Source organism: Anomaloglossus baeobatrachus, chromosome 4 (assembly GCF_048569485.1).
Source record: "Anomaloglossus baeobatrachus isolate aAnoBae1 chromosome 4, aAnoBae1.hap1, whole genome shotgun sequence".
NCBI lineage: Eukaryota > Metazoa > Chordata > Amphibia > Anura > Aromobatidae > Anomaloglossus > Anomaloglossus baeobatrachus.
In genome coordinates, this window is record NC_134356.1 from 1,092,388 (window position 1) to 1,115,847 (window position 23,460).

Sequence of the window (23,460 nt, forward strand, 5' to 3'; positions counted from 1 at the left end):
CTTGCGGCACTGTGGTACTCACTCAGCCTGAGACGTTGACACAGTTTTTACGGTAAACCAAACGGCTGGTAAGACGGTCCCACGGACGGCTGCACTTGCTCTCTCGGTAGGTGACGGTGATGTCCCTCTTCCTAGCACCTCTGTGTACTTGTTGGTTGCGATGGGTCCCCACCGGTAACCCGCTCCTCGGCTTCAAGCTGGACCGGAGGAGCTCTACTCTTTGCCCGCAGGCGCTGGCCCTAAGAAACTGGTGCCTTGGCGGTGGCGGTGTCTCTTTTACACTGGCTGGGCTGTTGCCTTCAATCGGGACTTGGTTGTTGGGGGATCTACGTCCCCTTCACTGACGGATTCGGCAAATTATGGCGACTCCAAGCCTTGCCGGGGTCCGAGAGGCCCCTGCCCTGGTGCTGACTGTCCTTCGGAACACTGCTCCAGACCACCGGGCACACAGCCTACGGGGTCCTTCCAGGAACTTCCAAACGGTCCCCCTCCAGACAGTCACCGCCGTTGCTGACCTTGCTGACCTGCCCTGCACTCAGCTGGACTCTTCAGGCTTTGCACACTCTTTCTGTTCTGTCACCACTCTTGCTTTCCTCCTTTACTACTTTTCTTCCTTCACTTTCATTTAGCTGTTTACTTTAGCCCTGTCTGGGCTACTCCTCCACTCCTTCCACTTCCTCCTCCCTGACTAGACTCCAACTCTAGACTGCCTGGTACTTCCCGCCTCCAGAGCTGTGATCTCCTCGGTGGGCGGAGCCAACCGCCTGGCCCACCCCCTGGTGTGAATCATCAGCTTCTGGAGGAAGGCAACAAGGATTTTTGGTTAGCTTAGGTGTTCCTACCTGGGATGTAGGGTGTGGTGGTGTGTGACCTGTGTCCCCTGGCTTGCCCAGGGCGACACAGATGGAACACAGACAAGGGCACGGGGGCACAGGAACAGACAGATCAGGATATCACTCACAGGACCAGCAATCACAGGCAAAGCAGTGCTAAGCTTATAGCCGGCACTGATTCACTGGAAATGCCAGTTTTTAAGGCATCCAGGGTCTGGAAGTGAGGCTCGAGAGAAGGCTCCGCCCCCTAGACATGTGGACAGGGAGGTGAACCATGACAGTACCCCCTCCTCAAGGGAGGGCCACCGGACCCCCAGGCTTCCCAGGATACTTCCGGTGGAAAGCCGCAATTAACCGATCGGCCCAAACGGATCGAGCCGGCACCCAGGACCGGTCCTCCGGACCGTAACCCTTCCAATGGATCAGATACTGGAGGGAACGACGAACCCAACGAGAATCGATAATACGCTGAACTTCGTACTCCTCCTCACCGTCCACCAATATCGGATCCGGAGGGGTCTGAGAATCCACCACCGATGGAACAAATGGCTTAAGCAAGGAGGTATGAAATACGTTAGGAATACGCAAGGTCTGGGGCAGTTGCAACCGAAAGACCACCGGGTTGATCACTTCGATGATCTCATAGGGACCTATAAACTTAGGACCCAACTTAGCAGATGGAACCCTAAGCCTAATATTCCGAGTGGACAGTCACACCTTGTCCCCCACCCGAAAGGGGGGTCCCAGAGAACGACGTTTGTCCGCTTGGCGTTTCTGGGACTGTTGAGCCGTTTCGATGCACCGTTGTACCTCCTTCCACACCTTCCCCAGATGCTGAACGACGGACTCAGCCCCTGGACACCCCGAATCCCCTCTAGAGAAGGTCCCGAAGTGAGGGTGAAACCCGTAATTACAGAAGAAGGGAGAAGTTCCCGTAGACTGATGGACTCTGCTATTGAATGCAAACTCCGCAAGGGGCAAAAACGTACACCAATCCTCCTGCTGAGCAGAAACCAAGCACCGCAGGATTTGCTCAAGGGTCTGATTCGTCCTTTCCGTCTGCCCATTGGACTCGGGATGATAGGCGGACGAGAAGATCAACTCAATTCCCAACTGCCTGCACAAGGCCCTCCAAAACCGAGAAATGAATTGTACCCCCCTGTCGGACACAATATTCAGGGGCAACCCATGTAACCGAACCACCTGGTCAATAAAGTGGTTGGCAAGGGCCGCAGCATTAGGTAGACCGGAGAGGGGAACAAAATGTGCCTGTTTACTAAAACGATCCACCACCACCCAGATCACAGTCATACCATTTGAGACAGGGAGGTCCGTAATGAAATCCATGGACAAGTGGGTCCATGGTCTTTCAGGAACAGGTAATGGAACCAGTTCCCCGGCCGGCCAGTTATGACATACCTTAGCACGGGCACATGTAGCACAGGCAGACACAAACCGAGCAACATCTGAGTGTAGAGATGGCCACCAAAACAGTCGAGCGACAGCCCTGCGAGTGGCTGTAATTCCAGGATGGCCACTAAGTACGGACTCATGGAACTCTTGAAGTACCCGTAACCGGAGGTGCAAAGGGAAAAACAGTTTAGTGTCTGGAGTGGAAGATGGCGCTGAGGACTGGGCCTCCCTGACCTCAGCCTCCAACTCGGATGACAAGGCAGCGACCACCACCCCTCGCAGAAGAATGGAGGAAGGAGGCTCTGGAGGTGACACCGGGTCCAAACTACGGGACAGTGCATCTGCCCTCACGTTTTTAGACCCCGGCCGAAAAGTAATACAAAAATGGAATCTAGAAAAAAAAAGAGCCCACCTCGCTTGTCGAGGTGTCAATCTCTTGGCGGACTTGATGTACGCGAGGTTTTTATGATCGGTGATGACAGTAATACGGTGAACAGCACCCTCCAAAAAATGCCTCCATTCTTCGAATGCCAACTTTACCGGCAAATAATTCACGGTTACCCACATCATAGTTCCTCTCAGCCGGAGTGAATTTCTTGGAGAAGAACGCACATGGTCGCAGATTAGTCAGAGTAGCAGGGCCCTGAGAGAGAACAGCTCCCACCCCCACCTCTGAGGCGTCCACCTCCATAATAAACGGCGCCTCGAGGTCAGGCTGTACCAGGACCGGGGCGGACATGAACCGGTCCTTTAGCTCAAGAAAGGCCTGGACAGCCGTTTGCGACCAGTTCTGCAGATCCGCCCCTTTCCATGTAAGGTCAGTCAATGGCTTGGCAATTTGAGAAAACCCCTTAATGAACCGTCGATAATAATTTGCGAAACCCAAAAAGCGCTGTAGCGCCTTGATATCCCTGGGTTGCACCCAATCCACGATAGCCTGCACCTTTCCTGGGTCCATTTTAAACCCATCACGAGATAGGAGTAACCCAAGAAAGGCTATTTCCTGAACAGAGAAAACACATTTTTCAAGCTTGGCAAACAGATGGTTATCACGTAATCTCTGTAATACTGAGTGAACATGCATAATATGCGTATCTCTATCGGCAGAATAAATCAAAATGTCATCGAGATAGATGACCACAAAACGACCAAGAAAATCAGAGAAGATATCGTTGATGAAATTTTGAAACACCACAGGGGCATTTGTTAGACCAAAAGGCATCACCAAATTCTCGAAAAACCCCTTTGACGTCAGAAAGGCCGTTTTCCACTCATCCCCTTCTCTAATGCGGATAAGATTATAGGCCCCCCTGAGATCTAGTTTAGTAAACCACCGGGCTTCAGAGAGTTGGTTGTAGAGATCAGGGATGAGTGGAAGCGGATACGTGTTTTTCACAGTAATTTTGTTTAATTCTCGGAAATCGAGACATGGCCTTAAACCTCCGTCCTTCTTCTTTACAAAAAAGAACCCAGCAGCCACAGGGGAAGAAGAAGGACGGATATGCCCTTTACGTATACTATCAGATATGTATGATTTCATAGCAGCCCTTTCTGGACCCGAGAGGTGATATAAACGGGCCTTGGGCAATTTGGTATTGGGAAGCAAATCGATGGCACAGTCATATGGGCGATGAGGCGGCAAAACCTCGGCCTCTGTTTCCGAGAATACGTCTCCGTAGTCCCTCAGGTATTCCGGAAGACCCTCAGGACTTACGGAGAACACAGGTACAGATTGTAAACACCTTTTATGACAAGCAGGACTCCATTTGACTATGGTACGACACTCCCAATCAATAACGGGATTATGTAACCTTAACCATGGATACCCCAACACTAATCCAGCAGGGAGATTGGCCATTACAAAACAAGAAATAGTTTCAGAATGCAGAGACCCGATCACAAGAGTAAATTTTTCTGTAGCAAACCGAATGAGGTTTTGAGGCAGCGGTGTTTTATCAATTGCCAGGAGTTGAATGGGTCCTTCTAACCTCACTGTGCCTAAAGGTACCGTCACACATAACGAGATCGCTAGCAAGATCGCAGATGAGTCACCGTTTGGTGACGCAGTAGCGATCCTGTTAGCGATCTCGTTATGTGTGACACTTACCAGCGATAAGGCCCCTGCTGTGAGATCTCTAGTCGTTGCAGAATGGTCCAGGCCATTTTCTTCAAAGGTGATGTCCTGCTGGGCAGGACACATCGCTGTGTTTGACACTGTGTAACAGGATCACAGTGACTGCTGAGATCGTTATACAGGTCGCTACTGCGACCTGTATCATTCCTGCATCGCTGGTAAGATCTGACTGTGTGACATCTCACCTGCGACCTCCCAGCGACTTACCTGCGATCCCTATCAGATCGCATCGTTTTCGGGATCGCTGATAAGTCATTGTGTGTGACTGGGCCTTAACTCTAATCTTTGGACCAACTCAGAGTCAATGAAGTTCACAGCGGACCCACAGTCAACAAAGGCAGTAGCAGACCAGTCCGACTCCTTGACCCGGAGGTCGACATTCAGAAGTATCTTATTGGAGGAGAGGAAAGGTACCTGATAGTCTGGGCAACTTCCTCGACCGTTACCCAGACTTAGAAGTTTCCGACGACTGTTTAGCGGAGGGGCAAGCCGGACAGTCTTTCCTCCAGTGTCCATGGTGTCCACAAAAGAAGCACAGCTTGAGATCCCGGCGTCTTCTCCTCTCCTTCTCATCCGGACTGATGGCTCCAACTTCCATGTGTTCCGTAGCCGGCAAAGAAGGTGCCCTAGGTAGAGGGGGCAGAATCCCACGCATGGTTCCCCTTCTTTCCCGTAATCTGCGGTCCATACGAACTGCCTCCGTCATCGCATCATCCAAGGTGCTGGGAGGTGGGTGCAGAGCCAAAGCGTCTTTCAGTGAGTCCGAAAGACCTCTCCGGAATTGGCACCTGAGTGCAGAATCATTCCACCGTACCTCAGTGGACCACTGCCGAAACTCTGAACAATATAGCTCAGCAGTGTGATTTCCCTGAGTGAGACACATGATCCTGTCCTCAGCCACTCGTACACGGTCTGGTTCGTCGTATATCACCCCGAGGGAGTCAAAGAAGAGGTCAACCGAATGCCGTTCCGGGGACGAAGGGGGTAGGGAAAACGCCCAGGTCTGGGGACCCCCTCTAAGTAATGACATGATGATCCCCACCCGCTGGGTCTCATTCCCCGAGGACTGAGGCCGGAGAGTGAAAAGAAGCCTGCAACTCTCCCTAAATGTCCGAAATAGGTTTTTCTCCCCCGAGAATTTATCGGGGAGCATCACCGTGGGTTCGGGGGAGGTCAGTTGGACATCCGTGGGACTATGCTGTCCTACGATTTGTGAGGTAGCTGCCACTGAGGTGGCCATCGCAGAAGCGGAGACCTCACTCTGCAGCATATTGTGTGAAGCTACCAGGGTGCGATGCTCTGCAGCCAAATCCTGCACCAGCTGCGTAAGGTTGGCTATTTGCTCGCACAAGGTACTGAGTGGATCCATTACAGTTTTTTATGCTGTAAAGTTGGATCCCACTACCAAGAAATAAATGTCTTTTTTTTTTTTTCCCTATGGGAGCTAAAGCCTATAGAGTCCGGCTATACTGCAATGCTGCCACCAGGGGGAGCCAGAGCTCTGTAGCATAATACACTACATAGAGCAATGAGAACCAGGAAGTGAATTCACAGTGCTTCAGAGCATGCAAAGAATAGTCAGACAGGCTGGGTCAAACACCGTACGGGCAGAAGCAGGACCGGAGGGACGAGCAAAAGCGGAGTCAAAGTCAGGCCAAGGTCAGTACCGGAGGAAGCAACCGAGTGGGGAAATAGGAGAGGGGACAGAGGACAGGAGGAACGACCAGGGGATGGAACACACAAAAGGGCACGGGGGCACAGGAACAGACAGATCAGGATATCACTCACAGGACCAGCAATCACAGGCAAAGCAGAGCTAAGCATATAGCCGGCACTGGTTCACTGGAAGTGTCAGCTTTTAAGGCATCCAGGGTCTGGAAGTGAGGCTCGAGAGAAGGCTCCGCTCCCTAGCCATGTGGACAGGGAGGCGAACCATGACACACCAGCCCTGATTCTTCCCTTCCACCCCGACCCCACACCAGCCCTGATCCCTCCCGTCCACCCCGACCCCACACCAACCCTGATCCCTCCCGTCCACCCCGACCCCACACCAACCCTGATCCCTCCCGTCCACCCCGACCCCACACCAACCCTGATCCCTCCCGTCCACCCCGACCCCATACACCAGCCCTGATCCCTCCCACCCACCCCGACCCCACACACCAGCCCTGATCCCTCCCGTCCACTCTGACCCCATACACCAGCCCTGATCCCTCCCGTCCACCACGACCCCATACACCAGCCCTGATCCCTCCCGCCCACCCCGACCCCATACACCAGCCCTGATCCCTCCCGTGCACCCCGACCCCACACACCAGCCCTGATCCCTCCCGTCCACCCCGACCCCATACACCAGCCCTGATCCCTCCCGTCCACCCCGACCCCACACCAACCCTGATCCCTCCCGTCCACCCCGACCCCACACACCAGCCCTGATCCCTCCCGCCCACCCCGACCCCATACACCAGCCCTGATCCCTCCCGTCCACCCCGACCCCACACACCAGCCCTGATCCCTCCCGTCCACCCCGACCCCACACACCAGCCCTGATCCCTCCCGTCCACCCCGACCCCACACACCAGCCCTGATCCCTCCCATCCACCCCGACCCCACACACCAGCCCTGATCCCTCCCGTCCACCCCGACCCCATACACCAACCCTGATCCCTCCCGTCCACCCCGACCCCATACAGTTTTGAGGACACAATAGTGACATGGTATGAGGAGCAAGTGGGCAGGATGGGGAGTGAGGGTGAATAGTATATGGACACAGGAGGTAGTGAGGAGACAGGAAGGGATGAGAAGAATGTGAGGGGCACAGCATAGAGACTGTGTAGTGGAGGGGGGAGGGGGAGTAGCTTGTGGGTACAGTATGAAGCCACAGTGAGGATGGGTGTGTGAATAGAGGGCACAGTATATAGAAGGGGCAGTATAGAGTGACACACCATAAAGTACAGTGTGAAGAGTGGTGTAATACTATTGTACGTTCTGAGGATTTCGATAGCGTTAGGGCAATGACAACCAGAGACGAGTTCTTGGTACAAGATGTTTATAATATGTAACCACGGTAGATACACAACGGAACAAACACAGTACACACGAAATACCTTCCTGAAACGGAGCGAAGGGGATTCCCGGGGCCACGCACCGGACTCCCCCAGGGAGACCACCAGAGCGAACCCCTATACAGGGACTGTCCGGCAATCACCCCGAAAGGCCTAAATGCGCAGCAGCCGGGAACACAAGGGGCAAGTGGTAAAGTCCAGAAGTGTCCGTACGGGATGATAGTCCAGAGTGGTTACGAACCAGAAGGAACCGGGCAGAAGTGCTGACCAAAGACGGCAGACGGAGTCCGGGCACAGCTTGGAGAAACCGGGTATGGTCCAGAGCCGATCGGTAGTCTTTCAGAAGGATCCAAAAGGCAATCAGGAAGTAGAAGCAGCAAAGCAGGAGCACACAGCAAGCAGTATACTCAGGCACTGGACTAGGCTTAGAGGCGGCCTTTTAAGCAGCTGGACAGGAAGTAGGGCAACAGAACATTAAACTCCATGTTAACTGAGGGCAGGCTCTTTCAAAAGAGAACTGGAAAACCCGGAAACCTGACATCACTCCCCCCCCCAGAAACGGCCTCAGGACGGATCAGGACCTGGCTTGTCCGGGTACCGCCGATGAAACTGAGCAATCTTCCGGGGTGCCCGAATGTTACCCACCGGTTCCCAGGAATCGTCCTCGGGGCCGTACCCCTGCCAACGTACCAGATACTGAAGCCGACGACGATGGAGCCGGGAGTCAATAATGTCCTCAACCACGAACTGCTCCTCGCCGTCGACCATCACAGGCGGAGGAGGAGGCACGACACGACCATGAAACGTATTAGGAGAAACGGGTTTGAGGAGAGAAACATGAAAGACCGGATGTACCTTCAGATGGTGCGGTAACCGCAGCCGACAGGCCACAGGGCTCACGATCCCGGTGATCTTGAATGGACCGATGAATTTTTGTCCCAGCTTCGGCGAAGGGACACCCAATCTCAGGTTTTTGGTGGATAACCATACAGAGTCTCCTACCTTATACAAGGGTGCCGGTTTCCGGTGAGTGTCTGCCGACCTCTTGTAACGCTCCTGAGCCGTAGCCACAGTGTCCTTTAGAACCTCCAGATTTTGTCGTAGCTCTGTCAATCTGTCCTCCACCGCAGGCACCGAAACCGCAACCGGTGACCTAGGCACAATAGTCGGATGGTAACCCAAGTTAGCAAAAAAGGGCGTTACCTTAGTGGAGCTGCTCTGAGTGTTGTTATATGAAAACTCTGCCAACGGAAGCATCTTCAACCAATCGTCCTGCAGATGGCTGACATAACATCGAAGGTATTGTTCCAGGGTTTGATTAGTCCGTTCGGTTTGCCCATTCGTCTGAGGATGGTATGCAGAAGACAAACAGACATCAATCTGGAGTGCCGTACAAAACCCCTTCCAGAACCTAGACGTGAACTGCACGCCCCGGTCAGAGATGATCTCGTCTGGCACCCCATGCAATCGGAATACGTTCTGGATAACCAAATCCACTGTCTCTGCGGCTGAGGGAAGACCGGTACACGGAATAAAGTGAGCAGCTTTAGTCAACCGATCCACCACCACCAAAATGGTATTGTGACCGCCTGAGACTGGCAACTCCACAATAAAATCCATTGAGATAGACCCCCAAGGGCGAGATGGCACGGGTAACGGTTGGAGGAGTCCCGTAGGAGCCACACGAGGGACCTTGCACCGGGCACAAACCACACATGAGTGGACATAGTCCTTTACATCCTTTAAACAGGTAGGCCACCAGAAAAAACGGCTTAGAAATTCCTGCGTCTTCTGTACCCCCCTATGACCAGCCAACACGGAGTCATGGACCAACTTGAGAACCCGAAGTCTTACGGCCTCCGGGACATAAATGCGTCGTTCTCTCAACCACACACCATTCCGAAGAACAAGAGTTACATCATTCGGGGGGGGCAGCAAGAAATACGTCACCATCATAGGCCAGCTTGATGTCCTTCCACAAGTCCTGGTCCTGGATTACTCCAACGAAATTGGCATCCGATAACACGGTCTGAGACGGGGTTCCAGGCACGGAGTCCACGGCATGGATTCGGGACAAGGCATCGGCTTTCCCATTACGTGAACCTGGACGGTATGTAACGATAAAATTGAACTGATTAAGGAACAAACTCCAACGGGCTTGCCGTGGAGACAGACACCTGGCAGACTTAAGAAATTCCAGATTACGGTGATCTGTGAGTACTATCACTTGCTGCGCGGCTCCCTGTAAGTGGTGTCTCCATTCCTTGAAAGCTGAAATAATCGCTAACAATTCCTTGTCCGCAATGTCATAGTTCCTTTCTGCAGGGGACAACCGGCGGGAAAAGAAAGCACACGGATGCAAGAGACTCTTGTCCCCAGTCCTTTGAGAAAGGATGGCCCCTAATGCGTAGTCGGAAGCGTCGACTTCCACGATAAAGGGAAGTGCGGAATTCGGATGTACCAATATTGGCGCTGAGGTAAAACAAACCTTGAGACGATGGAATGCTTCCTGGGCCTGGGTGGACCACACAAACTTCTGTCCCTTCTTGGTTAACAGAGTGATGGGACGAACGATCTCTGAAAAATTACGGATAAAGCGTCGGTAAAAGTTGGCAAAACCGACAAAGCGTTGTACCTCTTTGATGTTTCCCGGTTCCGGCCAGTCTAGAATTGCTTGTATCTTGCCAGACTCCATGTTCAATCCCTGAGGAGAGATGACATAACCTAAGAATTGTATTTGTGAGGAATGGAATTCGCATTTCTCCAGTTTGATGTACAGGTGGTTTTCCCTCAGCCGGGTAAGTACGGTCTTGACGTGCTCCTGGTGTTCCTGTAGGGAATCAGAAAAGATTAGGATATCGTCCAGATAAATCACCATGAATTGGTCCATGATATCCCTAAAAATGTCATTAACTAGATGTTGGAAAGCCGCAGGAGCGTTACAAAGTCCAAAAGGCATCACTAGGTACTCAAAATGTCCATACCGACATCGGAACGCGGTCTTCCACTCGTCTCCGGGACGTATACGAAGTAGATTATATGCCCCACGGAGATCCAATTTGGTGAATATTTTTGCTTGTTGGACCCTCTCCAATAGCTCAGGAATCAACGGTAACGGATACCGGTTCCGGATGGTTATTTTATTCAGTTCCCGGTAGTCAATACAGGGTCTCAGAGTCCCCTCTTTCTTTTTCACGAAAAAGATGGGTGCCCCTGCTGGTGAAGTAGACGGGCGAATAAATCCCTTGGCTAGACTTTCATCAATGTACTCTTTTAGTGCTTCTAGCTCAGGTGCCGCCAACGGGTAGACATGACCAAACGGGATCTCCGCCCCTGGGAGTAAGTCTATGGGGCAATCATACGGTCTATGCGGGGGAAGCCGATCGGCTTTTCTTTTGTCGCATATATCAGCAAAGTCATTGTAAACCGGGGGTAGAACAGGTACCTGTACAGTGCCCTCCGCAGTCGGTGTTACTGAAACCGGAACAGTTGGACTAATGGTCGAACCACTCTGCGGTGGGAAGGATATTTCCTTAGTCTCCCAATCGATGACTGGATTTGTAGACCGTAGCCACGGAATACCTAAAATTATCGGAAAATGGGGAGAAGAAATAAACATGAAAACAAGGGTCTCCTGCTGACCTGGCTGCATCACGCATTCTAGCGGTACTGTTTCCCGATCAACTGGTCCAGAGATTAACGGAGATCCGTCTACATGGTAACCGGTGAGGATCTTTGCTGAGTCCGAATACCGTGTTTCCTGGCAAAAGAGGAGTCCATGAAATTTCCCCCTGCCCCAGAATCTATCATTGCAGAGGTAGGTATTAGCTGTCCCTCCCACCGGATCTGAATGGGGAGCGAGCAATGGGTATATTTCCCTTCTGAGTCCTTCGGTGAGGTGGACATTACCGTCAAGGGAAATACCGCATCCAGGTGTCCACTTGCCTCAGAGATATCGGACTCTGCGTCCGTGTTGTCACACTCTGCCATGGCTGCCAATACCTTATTTGGGCGATTCGGACGTTTCGGGCAGTCGATCAAGAAATGGTCCGATTGACCGCAATAAAAACACAAACGCTCACGGAGCCGGTGTTCACGACGTTCGTTGGTCTCTCGCTTTTGCAGAGAGTCCACTTGCATAGGAACGTCCTCGGCCTCCCGTGGCGTCCTGAGAGCGGGTTCTCTGGAAGGAAACGCAAAGTTGTTTACACGGTTTACAGCTGCCCATTTTTCCTGTCTACGTTCCGTCAAGCGGGTATCAATACGCACACAGTGCTGGAGAAACAGTTCAAAATCCCCTGGAGACTCGGAACGAGCTAACTCGTCCTTGATGGTACCGGACAAACCTTTTCTGAAAACAGACAATAATGCATTGTTTCCCCAGTCGGTGTCTACCACTAACCTCTTGAACTCAGTGGCGTATTCAACGACAGAACGCTTTCCCTGACGCAAGGAAAGGAGAGCCGATTCGGCGGTAGCACGGCGATTCGGATCATCAAACATTTGCGCCATTGCGGTCAGAAAGTCATCCAGGTGATTTAAACGGATGTCCCGATTCTCTATCATAGGATTAGCCCAAGCCAGTGCTCGTGAGGTTAATAACATGATTATACATAACACCTTGGACCGGTCAGAACGGTAATAATCAGCATGTACATCAAAAAACAGTATACATTGGTTCACAAATCCACGAAACTGACCACGGTCACCATTGAAACGGAAAGGGGGTAACCTAGGCATACCGGCAGCTGATACGGACGTAGTGGGGACGGCTTCCTGAGCCTCCACTCTGACTTGCAAATCCTGAATAGCCGGACCCAGTACCTGGTGATCATGACCCAGCTGTGCCTCCACATCTCTAAGTTTAGTTTGTACCGCTTCCATCTCCTGCTGTAAGGAGTTAATCATGGAAAAGAGCTGATCTACTCGTGTCTCAGTCATTGCCCCAGCGAAATCCTCTTATTGGCCTGAGTATAATGTAATACTTATTGTATGTTCTGAGGATTTCGATAGCGTTAGGGCAATGACAACCAGAGACGAGTTCTTGGTACAAGATGTTTATAATATGTAACCACGGTAGATACACAACGGAACAAACACAGTACACACGAAATACCTTCCTGAAACGGAGCGAAGGGGATTCCCGGGGCCACGCACCGGACTCCCCCAGGGAGACCACTAGAGCGAACCCCTATACAGGGACTGTCCGGCAATCACCCCGAAAGGCCTAAATGCGCAGCAGCCGGGAACACAAGGGGCAAGTGGTAAAGTCCAGAAGTGTCCGTACGGGATGATAGTCCAGAGTGGTTACGAACCAGAAGGAACCGGGCAGAAGTGCTGACCGAAGATGGCAGACGGAATCCGGGCACAGCTTGGAGAAACCGGGTATGGTCCAGAGCCGATCGGTAGTCTTTCAGAAGGATCCAAAAGGCAATCAGGAAGTAGAAGCAGCAAAGCAGGAGCACACAGCAAGCAGTATACTCAGGCACTGGACTAGGCTTAGAGGCGGCCTTTTAAGCAGCTGGACAGGAAGTAGGGCAACAGAACATTAAACTCCATGTTAACTGAGGGCAGGCTCTTTCAAAAGAGAACTGGAAAACCCGGAAACCTGACAAGTGGGCTCAGTATGGAAAGGAGAGGGCAATATGGAGGACATGTACCATAAAAGGGACAGTGTGGGTCATATTTTGTGCAGAGAACACAGTGAGTGGCCCTTATTTATATTCTGGGGCACTGCGTAGGGCAGACATTTTTCAATAGGAGTATTCTAATCATTCTACTATTTTTAGGGGCATCGTGTCGGGATGTGCTGCAGAAGAATGGAGAAGATGGAAGTCTGCAGAGACGAGATGTGAATGTGAAAAGTCATCATGGCGTCAGTACAAGGTGAATAGAAAGAAACAACCGGAGACAACATCATCTATAAGGTACCTGAATGTAAATGTGTATCTGTGATACTGACAATGTCCCATCATTAGGCCTGGGTCCCACTTGCACATTGCTTCTGATATGAGAGCAATGGGACCCCACTGATCAGCTGATTATGGTGCAGGTGGCTGGAAATGCTTATTTCTGGTCCGTCCAATCAGACATTGGTGATCTATCCTAAGGAAAGGCCATCAATGTTAAAGTAGTGAACAATCTCTTTAATAACATGTCAGACGGCACAAGACTTTAAGGGTTACTATGTTTTTATGTTATGAGGAGCATTAAAGGGGTTGTCCAAGTTTGTGATGAGTCTGCAGTCACACTCTGTGTCACTCTGTGACTGCAGCCTTCTGAATTCTCTGTGCGCACACTGCCCACTGTCAGGATTCTCTGGTGCCGGCGGTGAGAGTGGGAGGTTACGAAGCTGCAAGTATATGATTTACATGTATGTGGTCACGTGCTGAATGAAAATGAATTGACTGAAGCCGGACACATTAAATCAGAATGTGGCCAGAAGTCTACAAATCTCATATTTGTGCTTACCTGATCGTCCACTCTCGTCACTGGCACCAGAGAATTGTAAAAGTGTGCAGAACATGCACTGTAAGGATTCAGAAGCCTGAAATCACGAATAGATTGCTGTGAGTTTTGGTTTCTCCCTGTCTGTCTTATGTGTGGTATTTACCCCTCCAGTCCCGTCCTCTCCTGGGTTGGGAGTGAGGGGATATTAGACCTACGGCTGATCAGAGGTCAGGGCTACGCTGGTGGTCCAGACCTCACCACCATCTGGCGTACCTCTGGGAGAAGGGACAGTTGGAGACTCCCCTAGCCGGGGGGTCAGTTCAGGGCCTGTTCCAGTTGCTATGTTACCCTCGTGACAGCTATGCTTCCAATAACTGAAAGTAAAGGCTGTTTTGTTAAAGTTCCTGGTGGGGTGTGAGCTATGTTCAGCAGCTCCTGCTCGTGTGGATGCAGAGGTGGACGGCGTCCTCCAGGAGCCAGTGAGTGCCATGTACCCTACACAGAGATGCACGCACAGCTAGGGGAACATTGACTAGGCAGTGCAGCGGACCAGCGCCCCCTCCATCACTTGCGGTCATTACATTCGGTGGTGACCGGCCGGCGGTAGAGTGTGAGTTGCAGACGCATAGTGTTATGTATGTGTGGAATTCCTGGAAGGCACCGAGGAGCCGCACTGTCCACACTCACACATCTGCTGGGACCATGCCTCTGGCACGCATTCTGCCCTTCTCCAGGTTTTATTCCTCACTCCGGGACCGCAGCAAGTTCTGGAGTAAAGATGTCCATCTGGAGTCGTCAAGGACTCAGGCCAGGAAGAGTCTTCAGCCCATCATCTGCATGCTCCTGGTGGAGCTCTGCGAGCGATTCACCTTCTTTGCCACAGTCTGTAATATGATCCTATTCTGTACCTTAAAACTTGGTTACCAGTACCACCAGGCGGCCATTGTAAACCTCTGCTTTGTGGGGGCTTCTACCTTCATGCCGGTCCTGGTAGGATGGTCAGCAGAGCTGTGCATCAGAAGAACCAGAGTGGTCTATATCTGCACGTTCCTCCACTTTGCAGGTAGGTAGATGATCAACTCTATATGTATAGTATGTGTGATGACGATGTAACGACATGTGCAAGTATGGAGCCATGGACAGATAGTACAGGGGATGGACATGAGACCATGTACAAGTATGGAGCTATGGACAGATGGTACAGGGGATGGACATGAGACCGTGTGCAAGTATGGAGCTATGGACAGATAGTACAGGGGATGGACATGAGGCCGTGTACAAGTATGGAGCCATGGACAGATAGTACAGGGGATGGACATGAGACCGTGTGCAAGTATGGAGCCATGGACAGATAGTACAGGGGATGGACATGAGGCCGTGTACAAGTATGGAGCTATGGACAGATAGTACAGGGGATGGACATGAGGCCGTGTGCAAGTATGGAGCCATGGACAGATAGTACAGGGGATGGACATGAGACCGTGTGCAAGTATGGAGCCATGGACAGATAGTACAGGGGATGGACATGAGGCCATGTACAAGTATGGAGCTATGGACAGATAGTACAGGGGATGGACATGAGGCCATGTGCAAGTATGGAGCTATGGACAGATAGTACAGGAGATGGACATGAGGCCGTGTACAAGTATGGAGCCATGGACAGATAGTACAGGGGATGGACATGAGGCCGTGTACAAGTATGGAGCCATGGACAGATAGTACAGGGGATGGACATGAGGCCGTGTGCAAGTATGGAGCTATGGACAGATAGTACAGGGGATGGACATGAGGCCGTGTACAAGTATGGAGCCATGGACAGATAGTACAGGGGATGGACATGAGGCCGTGTACAAGTATGGAGCTATGGACAGATAGTACAGGGGATGGACATGAGACCGTGTGCAAGTATGGAGCTATGGACAGATAGTACAGGGGATGGACATGAGACCGTGTGCAAGTATGGAGCCATGGACAGATAGTATAGGGGATGGACATGAGACCGTGTGCAAGTATGGAGCCATGGACAGATAGTACAGGGGATGGACATGAGGCCGTGTACAAGTATGGAGCCATGGACCGATGGTACAGGGGATGGACATGAGACCGTGTGCAAGTATGGAGCCATGGACCGATGGTACAGGGGATGGACATGAGGCCGTGTACAAGTATGGAGCTATGGACAGATAGTACAGGGGATGGACATGAGACCGTGTGCAAGTATGGAGCTATGGACAGATAGTACAGGGGATGGACATGAGGCCGTGTGCAAGTATGGAGCCATGGACCGATGGTACAGGGGATGGACATGAGACCGTGTACAAGTATGGAGCCATGGACAGATAGTACAGGGGATGGAAATGAGGACGTGTACAAGTATGGAGCCATGGACAGATAGTACAGGGGATGGACATGAGACCGTGTGCAAGTATGGAGCTATGGACAGATAGTACAGGGGATGGACATGAGACCGTGTGCAAGTATGGAGCTATGGACAGATAGTACAGGGGATGGACATGAGACCGTGTACAAGTATGGAGCTATGGACAGATAGTACAGGGGATGGACATGAGACCGTGTACAAGTATGGAGCTATGGACAGATAGTACAGGGGATGGACATGAGGCCGTGTACAAGTATGGAGCCATGGACAGATAGTACAGGGGATGGACATGAGGCCGTGTACAAGTATGGAGCTATGGACAGATAGTACAGGGGATGGACATGAGGCCGTGTACAAGTATGGAGCCATGGACAGATAGTACAGGGGATGGACATGAGACCGTGTACAAGTATGGAGCTATGGACAGATAGTACAGGGGATGGACATGAGGCCGTGTACAAGTATGGAGCTATGGACAGATAGTACAGGGGATGGACATGAGGCCGTGTACAAGTATGGAGCTATGGACAGATAGTACAGGGGATGGACATGAGACCGTGTACAAGTATGGAGCTATGGACAGATAGTACAGGGGATGGACATGAGGCCGTGTACAAGTATGGAGCTATGGACAGATAGTAGAGGGGATGGACATGAGGCCGTGTACAAGTATGGAGCTATGGACAGATAGTACAGGGGATGGACATGAGACCGTGTACAAGTATGGAGCCATGGACAGATAGTACAGGGGATGGACATGAGACCGTGTACAAGTATGGAGCTATGGACAGATAGTACAGGGGATGGACATGAGGCCGTGTACAAGTATGGAGTCATGGACAGATAGTACAGGGGATGGACATGAGACTGTGTGCAAGTATGGAGCTATGGACAGATAGTACAGGGGATGGACATGAAGCCGTGTACAAGTATGGAGCCATGGACAGATAGTACAGGGGATGGACATGAGGCCGTGTACAAGTATGGAGCCATGGACAGATAGTACAGGGGATGGACATGAGACCGTGTACAAGTATGGAGCCATGGACAGATAGTACAGGGGATGGACATGAGGCCGTGTACAAGTATGGAGCTATGGACAGATAGTACAGGGGATGGACATGAGACCGTGTGCAAGTATGGAGCCATGGACCGATAGCACAGGGGATGGACATGAGGCCATGTACAAGTATGGAGCCATGGACAGATAGTACAGGGGATGGACATGAGGCCGTGTACAAGTATGGAGCCATGGACAGATAGTACAGGGGATGGACATGAGGCCGTGTACAAGTATGGAGTCATGGACAGATAGTACAGGGGATGGACATGAGACCGTGTGCAAGTATGGAGCCATGGACCGATAGTACAGGGGATGGACATGAGGCCATGTACAAGTATGGAGCCATGGACAGATAGTACAGGGGATGGACATGAGGCCGTGTACAAGTATGGAGCCATGGACAGATAGTACAGGGGATGGACATGAGGCCGTGTACAAGTATGGAGTCATGGACAGATAGTACAGGGGATGGACATGAGGCCGTGTACAAGTATGGAGCCATGGACAGATAGTACAGGGGATGGACATGAGGCCGTGTACAAGTATGGAGTCATGGACAGATAGTACAGGGGATGGACATGAGGCCGTGTACAAGTATGGAGTCATGGACAGATGGTACAGGGGATGGACATGAGACCGTGTGCAAGTATGGAGCCATGGACAGATAGTACAGGGGATGGACATGAGGCCGTGTACAAGTATGGAGCCATGGACAGATAGTACAGGGGATGGACATGAGGCCGTGTGCAAGTATGGAGCCATGGACCGATGGTACAGGGGATGGACATGAGACCGTGTGCAAGTATGGAGCCATGGACAGATAGTACAGGGGATGGACATGAGGCCGTGTACAAGTATGGAGCTATGGACAGATAGTACAGGGGATGGACATGAGACCGTGTGCAAGTATGGAGCTATGGACAGATAGTACAGGGGACGGACATGAGACCGTGTACAAGTATGGAGCTATGGACAGATAGTACAGTGGATGGACATGAGACCGTGTGCAAGTATGGAGCTATGGACAGATAGTACAGGGGATGGACATGAGGCCGTGTACAAGTATGGCGCTATGGACAGATAGTACAGGGGATGGACATGAGGCCGTGTACAAGTATGGAGCTATGGACAGATAGTACAGGGGATGGACATGAGGCCGTGTACAAGTATGGAGCCATGGACAGATAGTACAGGGGATGGACATGAGGCCGTGTACAAGTATGGAGCTATGGACAGATAGTACAGGGGACGGACATGAGACCGTGTGCAAGTATGGAGCTATGGACAGATAGTACACGGGATGGACATGAAGCCGTGTACAAGTATGGAGCCATGGACAGATAGTACAGGGGATGGACATGAGACCGTGTGCAAGTATGGAGCTATGGACAGATAGTACAGGGGATGGACATGAGGCTGTGTACAAGTATGGAGCCATGGACAGATAGTACAGGGGATGGACATGAGACCGTGTGCAAGTATGGAGCTATGGACAGATAGTACAGGGGATGGACATGAGGCAGTGTACAAGTATGGAGCTATGGACAGATAGTACAGGGGATGGACATGAGGCCGTGTACAAGTATGGAGCTATGGACAGATAGTACAGGGGATGGACATGAGGCCGTGTGCAAGTATGGAGTCATGGACAGATAGTACAGGGGATGGACATGAGGCCGTGTACAAGTATGGAGCTATGGACAGATAGTACAGGGGATGGACATGAGGCCGTGTGCAAGTATGGAGCTATGGACAGATAGTACAGGGGATGGACATGAGGCCGTGTACAAGTATGGAGTCATGGACAGATAGTACAGGGGATGGACATGAGGCTGTGTACAAGTATGGAGCTATGGACAGATAGTACAGGGGATGGACATGAGGCCGTGTACAAGTATGGAGCCATGGACAGATAGTACAGGGGACGGACATGAGGCCGTGTACAAGTATGGAGCCATGGACAGATAGTACAGGGGATGGACATGAGACCGTGTGCAAGTATGGAGCCATGGACAGATAGTACAGGGGATGGACATGAGACCGTGTACAAGTATGGAGCCATGGACAGATAGTACAGGGGATGGACATGAGGCCGTGTACAAGTATGGAGCCATGGACAGATAGTACAGGGGATGGACATGAGACCGTGTGCAAGTATGGAGCCATGGACAGATAGTACAGGGGATGGACATGAGACCGTGTGCAAGTATGGAGCCATGGACAGATAGTACAGGAGATGGACATGAGGCCGTGAACAAGTATGGAGCCATGGACAGATAGTACAGGGGATGGACATGAGACCGTGTACAAGTATGGAGCTATGGACAGATAGTACAGGGGATGGACATGAGGCCGTGTACAAGTATGGAGCTATGGACAGATAGTACAGGGGATGGACATGTGGCCGTGTACAAGTATGGAGCTATGGACAGATAGTACAGGGGATGGACATGAGGCCGTGTACAAGTATGGAGCTATGGACAGATAGTACAGGGGATGGACATGAGGCCATGTACAAGTATGGAGCTATGGACAGATAGTACAGGGGATGGACATGAGGCCATGTACAAGTATGGAGCTATGGACAGATAGTACAGGGGATGGACATGAGGCCATGTACAAGTATGGAGCTATGGACAGATAGTACAGGGGATGGACATGAGGCCGTGTACAAGTATGGAGCTATGGACAGATAGTACAGGGGATGGACATGAGACCGTGTGCAAGTATGGAGCTATGGACAGATAGTACAGGGGATGGACGTGAGGTCGTGTACAAGTATGGAGCCATGGACAGATAGTACAGGGGATGGACATGAGGCCGTGTGCAAGTATGGAGCCATGGACAGATAGTACAGGGGATGGACATGAGGCCGTGTGCAAGTATGGAGCCATGGACAGATAGTACAGGGGACGGACATGAGACCGTGTGCAAGTATGGAGCCATGGACAGATAGTACAGGGGACGGACATGAGGCCGTGTACAAGTATGGAGCCATGGACAGATAGTACAGGGGATGGACATGAGGCCGTGTACAAGTATGGAGCTATGGACAGATAGTACAGGGGATGGACATGAGGCCGTGTACAAGTATGGAGCTATGGACAGATAGTACAGGGGATGGACATGAGACCGTGTGCAAGTATGGAGCTATGGACAGATAGTACAGGGGATGGACATGAGGCCGTGTACAAGTATGGAGCCATGGACAGATAGTACAGGGGATGGACATGAGGCCGTGTACAAGTATGGAGCCATGGACAGATAGTACAGGGGATGGACATGAGACCGTGTGCAAGTATGGAGCTATGGACAGATAGTACAGGGGATGGACATGAGGCCATGTACAAGTATGGAGCTATGGACAGATAGTACAGGGGATGGACATGAGGCCATGTGCAAGTATGGAGCCATGGACAGATAGTACAGGGGATGGACATAAGGCCGTGTACAAGTATGGAGCTATGGACAGATAGTACAGGGGATGGACATGAGGCCATGTGCAAGTATGGAGCCATGGACAGATAGTACAGGGGATGGACATGAGGCCGTGTGCAAGTATGGAGCTATGGACAGATAGTACAGGGGATGGACATGAGGCCGTGTGCAAGTATGGAGCTATGGACAGATAGTACAGGGGATGGACATGAGACCGTGTACAAGTATGGAGCTATGGACAGATAGTACAGGGGATGGACATGAGGCCGTGTGCAAGTATGGAGCCATGGACAGATAGTACAGGGGATGGACATGAGGCCGTGTGCAAGTATGGAGCCATGGACAGATAGTACAGGGGATGGACATGAGGCTGTGTACAAGTATGGAGCCATGGACAGATAGTACAGGGGATGGACATGAGACCGTGTGCAAGTATGGAGCTATGGACAGATAGTACAGGGGATGGACATGAGGTAGTGTACAAGTATGGAGCTATGGACAGATAGTACAGGGGATGGACATGAGGCCGTGTACAAGTATGGAGCTATGGACAGATAGTACAGGGGATGGACATGAGGCCGTGTGCAAGTATGGAGCTATGGACAGATAGTACAGGGGATGGACATGAGGCCGTGTGCAAGTATGGAGTCATGGACAGATAGTACAGGGGATGGACATGAGGCCGTGTGCAAGTATGGAGTCATGGACAGATAGTACAGGGGATGGACATGAGGCCGTGTACAAGTATGGAGCTATGGACAGATAGTACAGGGGATGGACATGAGGCCGTGTGCAAGTATGGAGCTATGGACAGATAGTACAGGGGATGGACATGAGGCCGTGTACAAGTATGGAGCTATGGACAGATAGTACAGGGGATGGACATGAGGCCGTGTACAAGTATGGAGCCATGGACAGATAGTACAGGGGACGGACATGAGGCCGTGTACAAGTATGGAGCCATGGACAGATAGTACAGGGGATGGACATGAGACCGTGTGCAAGTATGGAGCCATGGACAGATAGTACAGGGGATGGACATGAGACCGTGTACAAGTATGGAGCCATGGACAGATAGTACAGGGGATGGACATGAGGCCGTGTACAAGTATGGAGCCATGGACAGATAGTACAGGGGATGGACATGAGACCGTGTGCAAGTATGGAGCCATGGACAGATAGTACAGGGGATGGACATGAGACCGTGTGCAAGTATGGAGCCATGGACAGATAGTACAGGGGATGGACATGAGGCCGTGAACAAGTATGGAGCCATGGACAGATAGTACAGGGGATGGACATGAGACCGTGTACAAGTATGGAGCTATGGACAGATAGTACAGGGGATGGACATGAGGCCGTGTACAAGTATGGAGCCATGGACAGATAGTACAGGGGATGGACATGAGACCGTGTGCAAGTATGGAGCCATGGACAGATAGTACAGGGGATGGACATGAGACCGTGTGCAAGTATGGAGCCATGGACAGATAGTACAGGAGATGGACATGAGGCCGTGAACAAGTATGGAGCCATGGACAGATAGTACAGGGGATGGACATGAGACCGTGTACAAGTATGGAGCTATGGACAGATAGTACAGGGGATGGACATGAGGCCGTGTACAAGTATGGAGCCATGGACAGATAGTACAGGGGATGGACATGAGGCCGTGTGCAAGTATGGAGTCATGGACAGATAGTACAGGGGATGGACATGAGGCCGTGTACAAGTATGGAGCTATGGACAGATAGTACAGGGGATGGACATGAGACCGTGTGCAAGTATGGAGCTATGGACAGATAGTACAGGGGATGGACGTGAGGCCGTGTACAAGTATGGAGCTATGGACAGATAGTACAGGGGATGGACATGAGACCGTGTGCAAGTATGGAGCTATGGACAGATAGTACAGGGGATGGACATGAGGCCGTGTACAAGTATGGAGCCATGGACAGATAGTACAGGAGATGGACATGAGACCGTGTGCAAGTATGGAGCCATGGACAGATAGTACAGGGGATGAACATGAGACCGTGTACAAGTATGGAGCCATGGACAGATAGTACAGGGGATGGACATGAGGCCGTGTGCAAGTATGGAGCCATGGACAGATGGCACAGGGGATGGACATGAGGCCGTGTACAAGTATGGAGCCATGGACAGATAGTACAGGGGATGGACATGAGGCCGTGTGCAAGTATGGAGCTATGGACAGATAGTACAGGGGATGGACATGAGGCCGTGTGCAAGTATGGAGCTATGGACAGATAGTACAGGGGATGGACATGAGGCCATGTGCAAGTATGGAGCTATGGACCGATGGTACAGGAGATGGACATGAGACCGTGTGCAAGTATGGAGCCATGGACAGATAGTACAGGGGATGGACATGAGGCCGTGTGCAAGTATGGAGCTATGGACAGATAGTACAGGGAATGGACATGAGGCCGTGTACAAGTATGGAGCCATGGACAGATAGTACAGGGGATGGACATGAGGCCGTGTGCAAGTATGGAGCTATGGACAGATAGTATAGGGGATGGACATGAGGCCGTGTACAAGTATGCAGCTATGGACAGATAGTACAGGGGATGGACATGAGGCCGTGTACAAGTATGGAGCTATGGACAGATAGTACAGGGGATGGACATGAGGCCGTGTACAAGTATGGAGCCATGGAC

At 51.5% G+C, this 23,460-nt stretch overlaps 1 protein-coding gene across 1 annotated transcript in view; it reads left to right on the forward strand.

Annotated features, from left to right (window-relative positions):
• The first annotated feature begins 14,597 nt into the window (after positions 1-14,597).
• Positions 14,598-23,460, forward strand: part of SLC15A5 (solute carrier family 15 member 5) — a 269,608-nt gene continuing 260,745 nt past the window's right edge. Inside the window, exon 1 of the mRNA XM_075342328.1 lies at positions 14,598-14,958. Coding sequence (XP_075198443.1) covers positions 14,598-14,958 — 361 coding nt within the window. The remainder of the gene's footprint in view (positions 14,959-23,460) is intronic.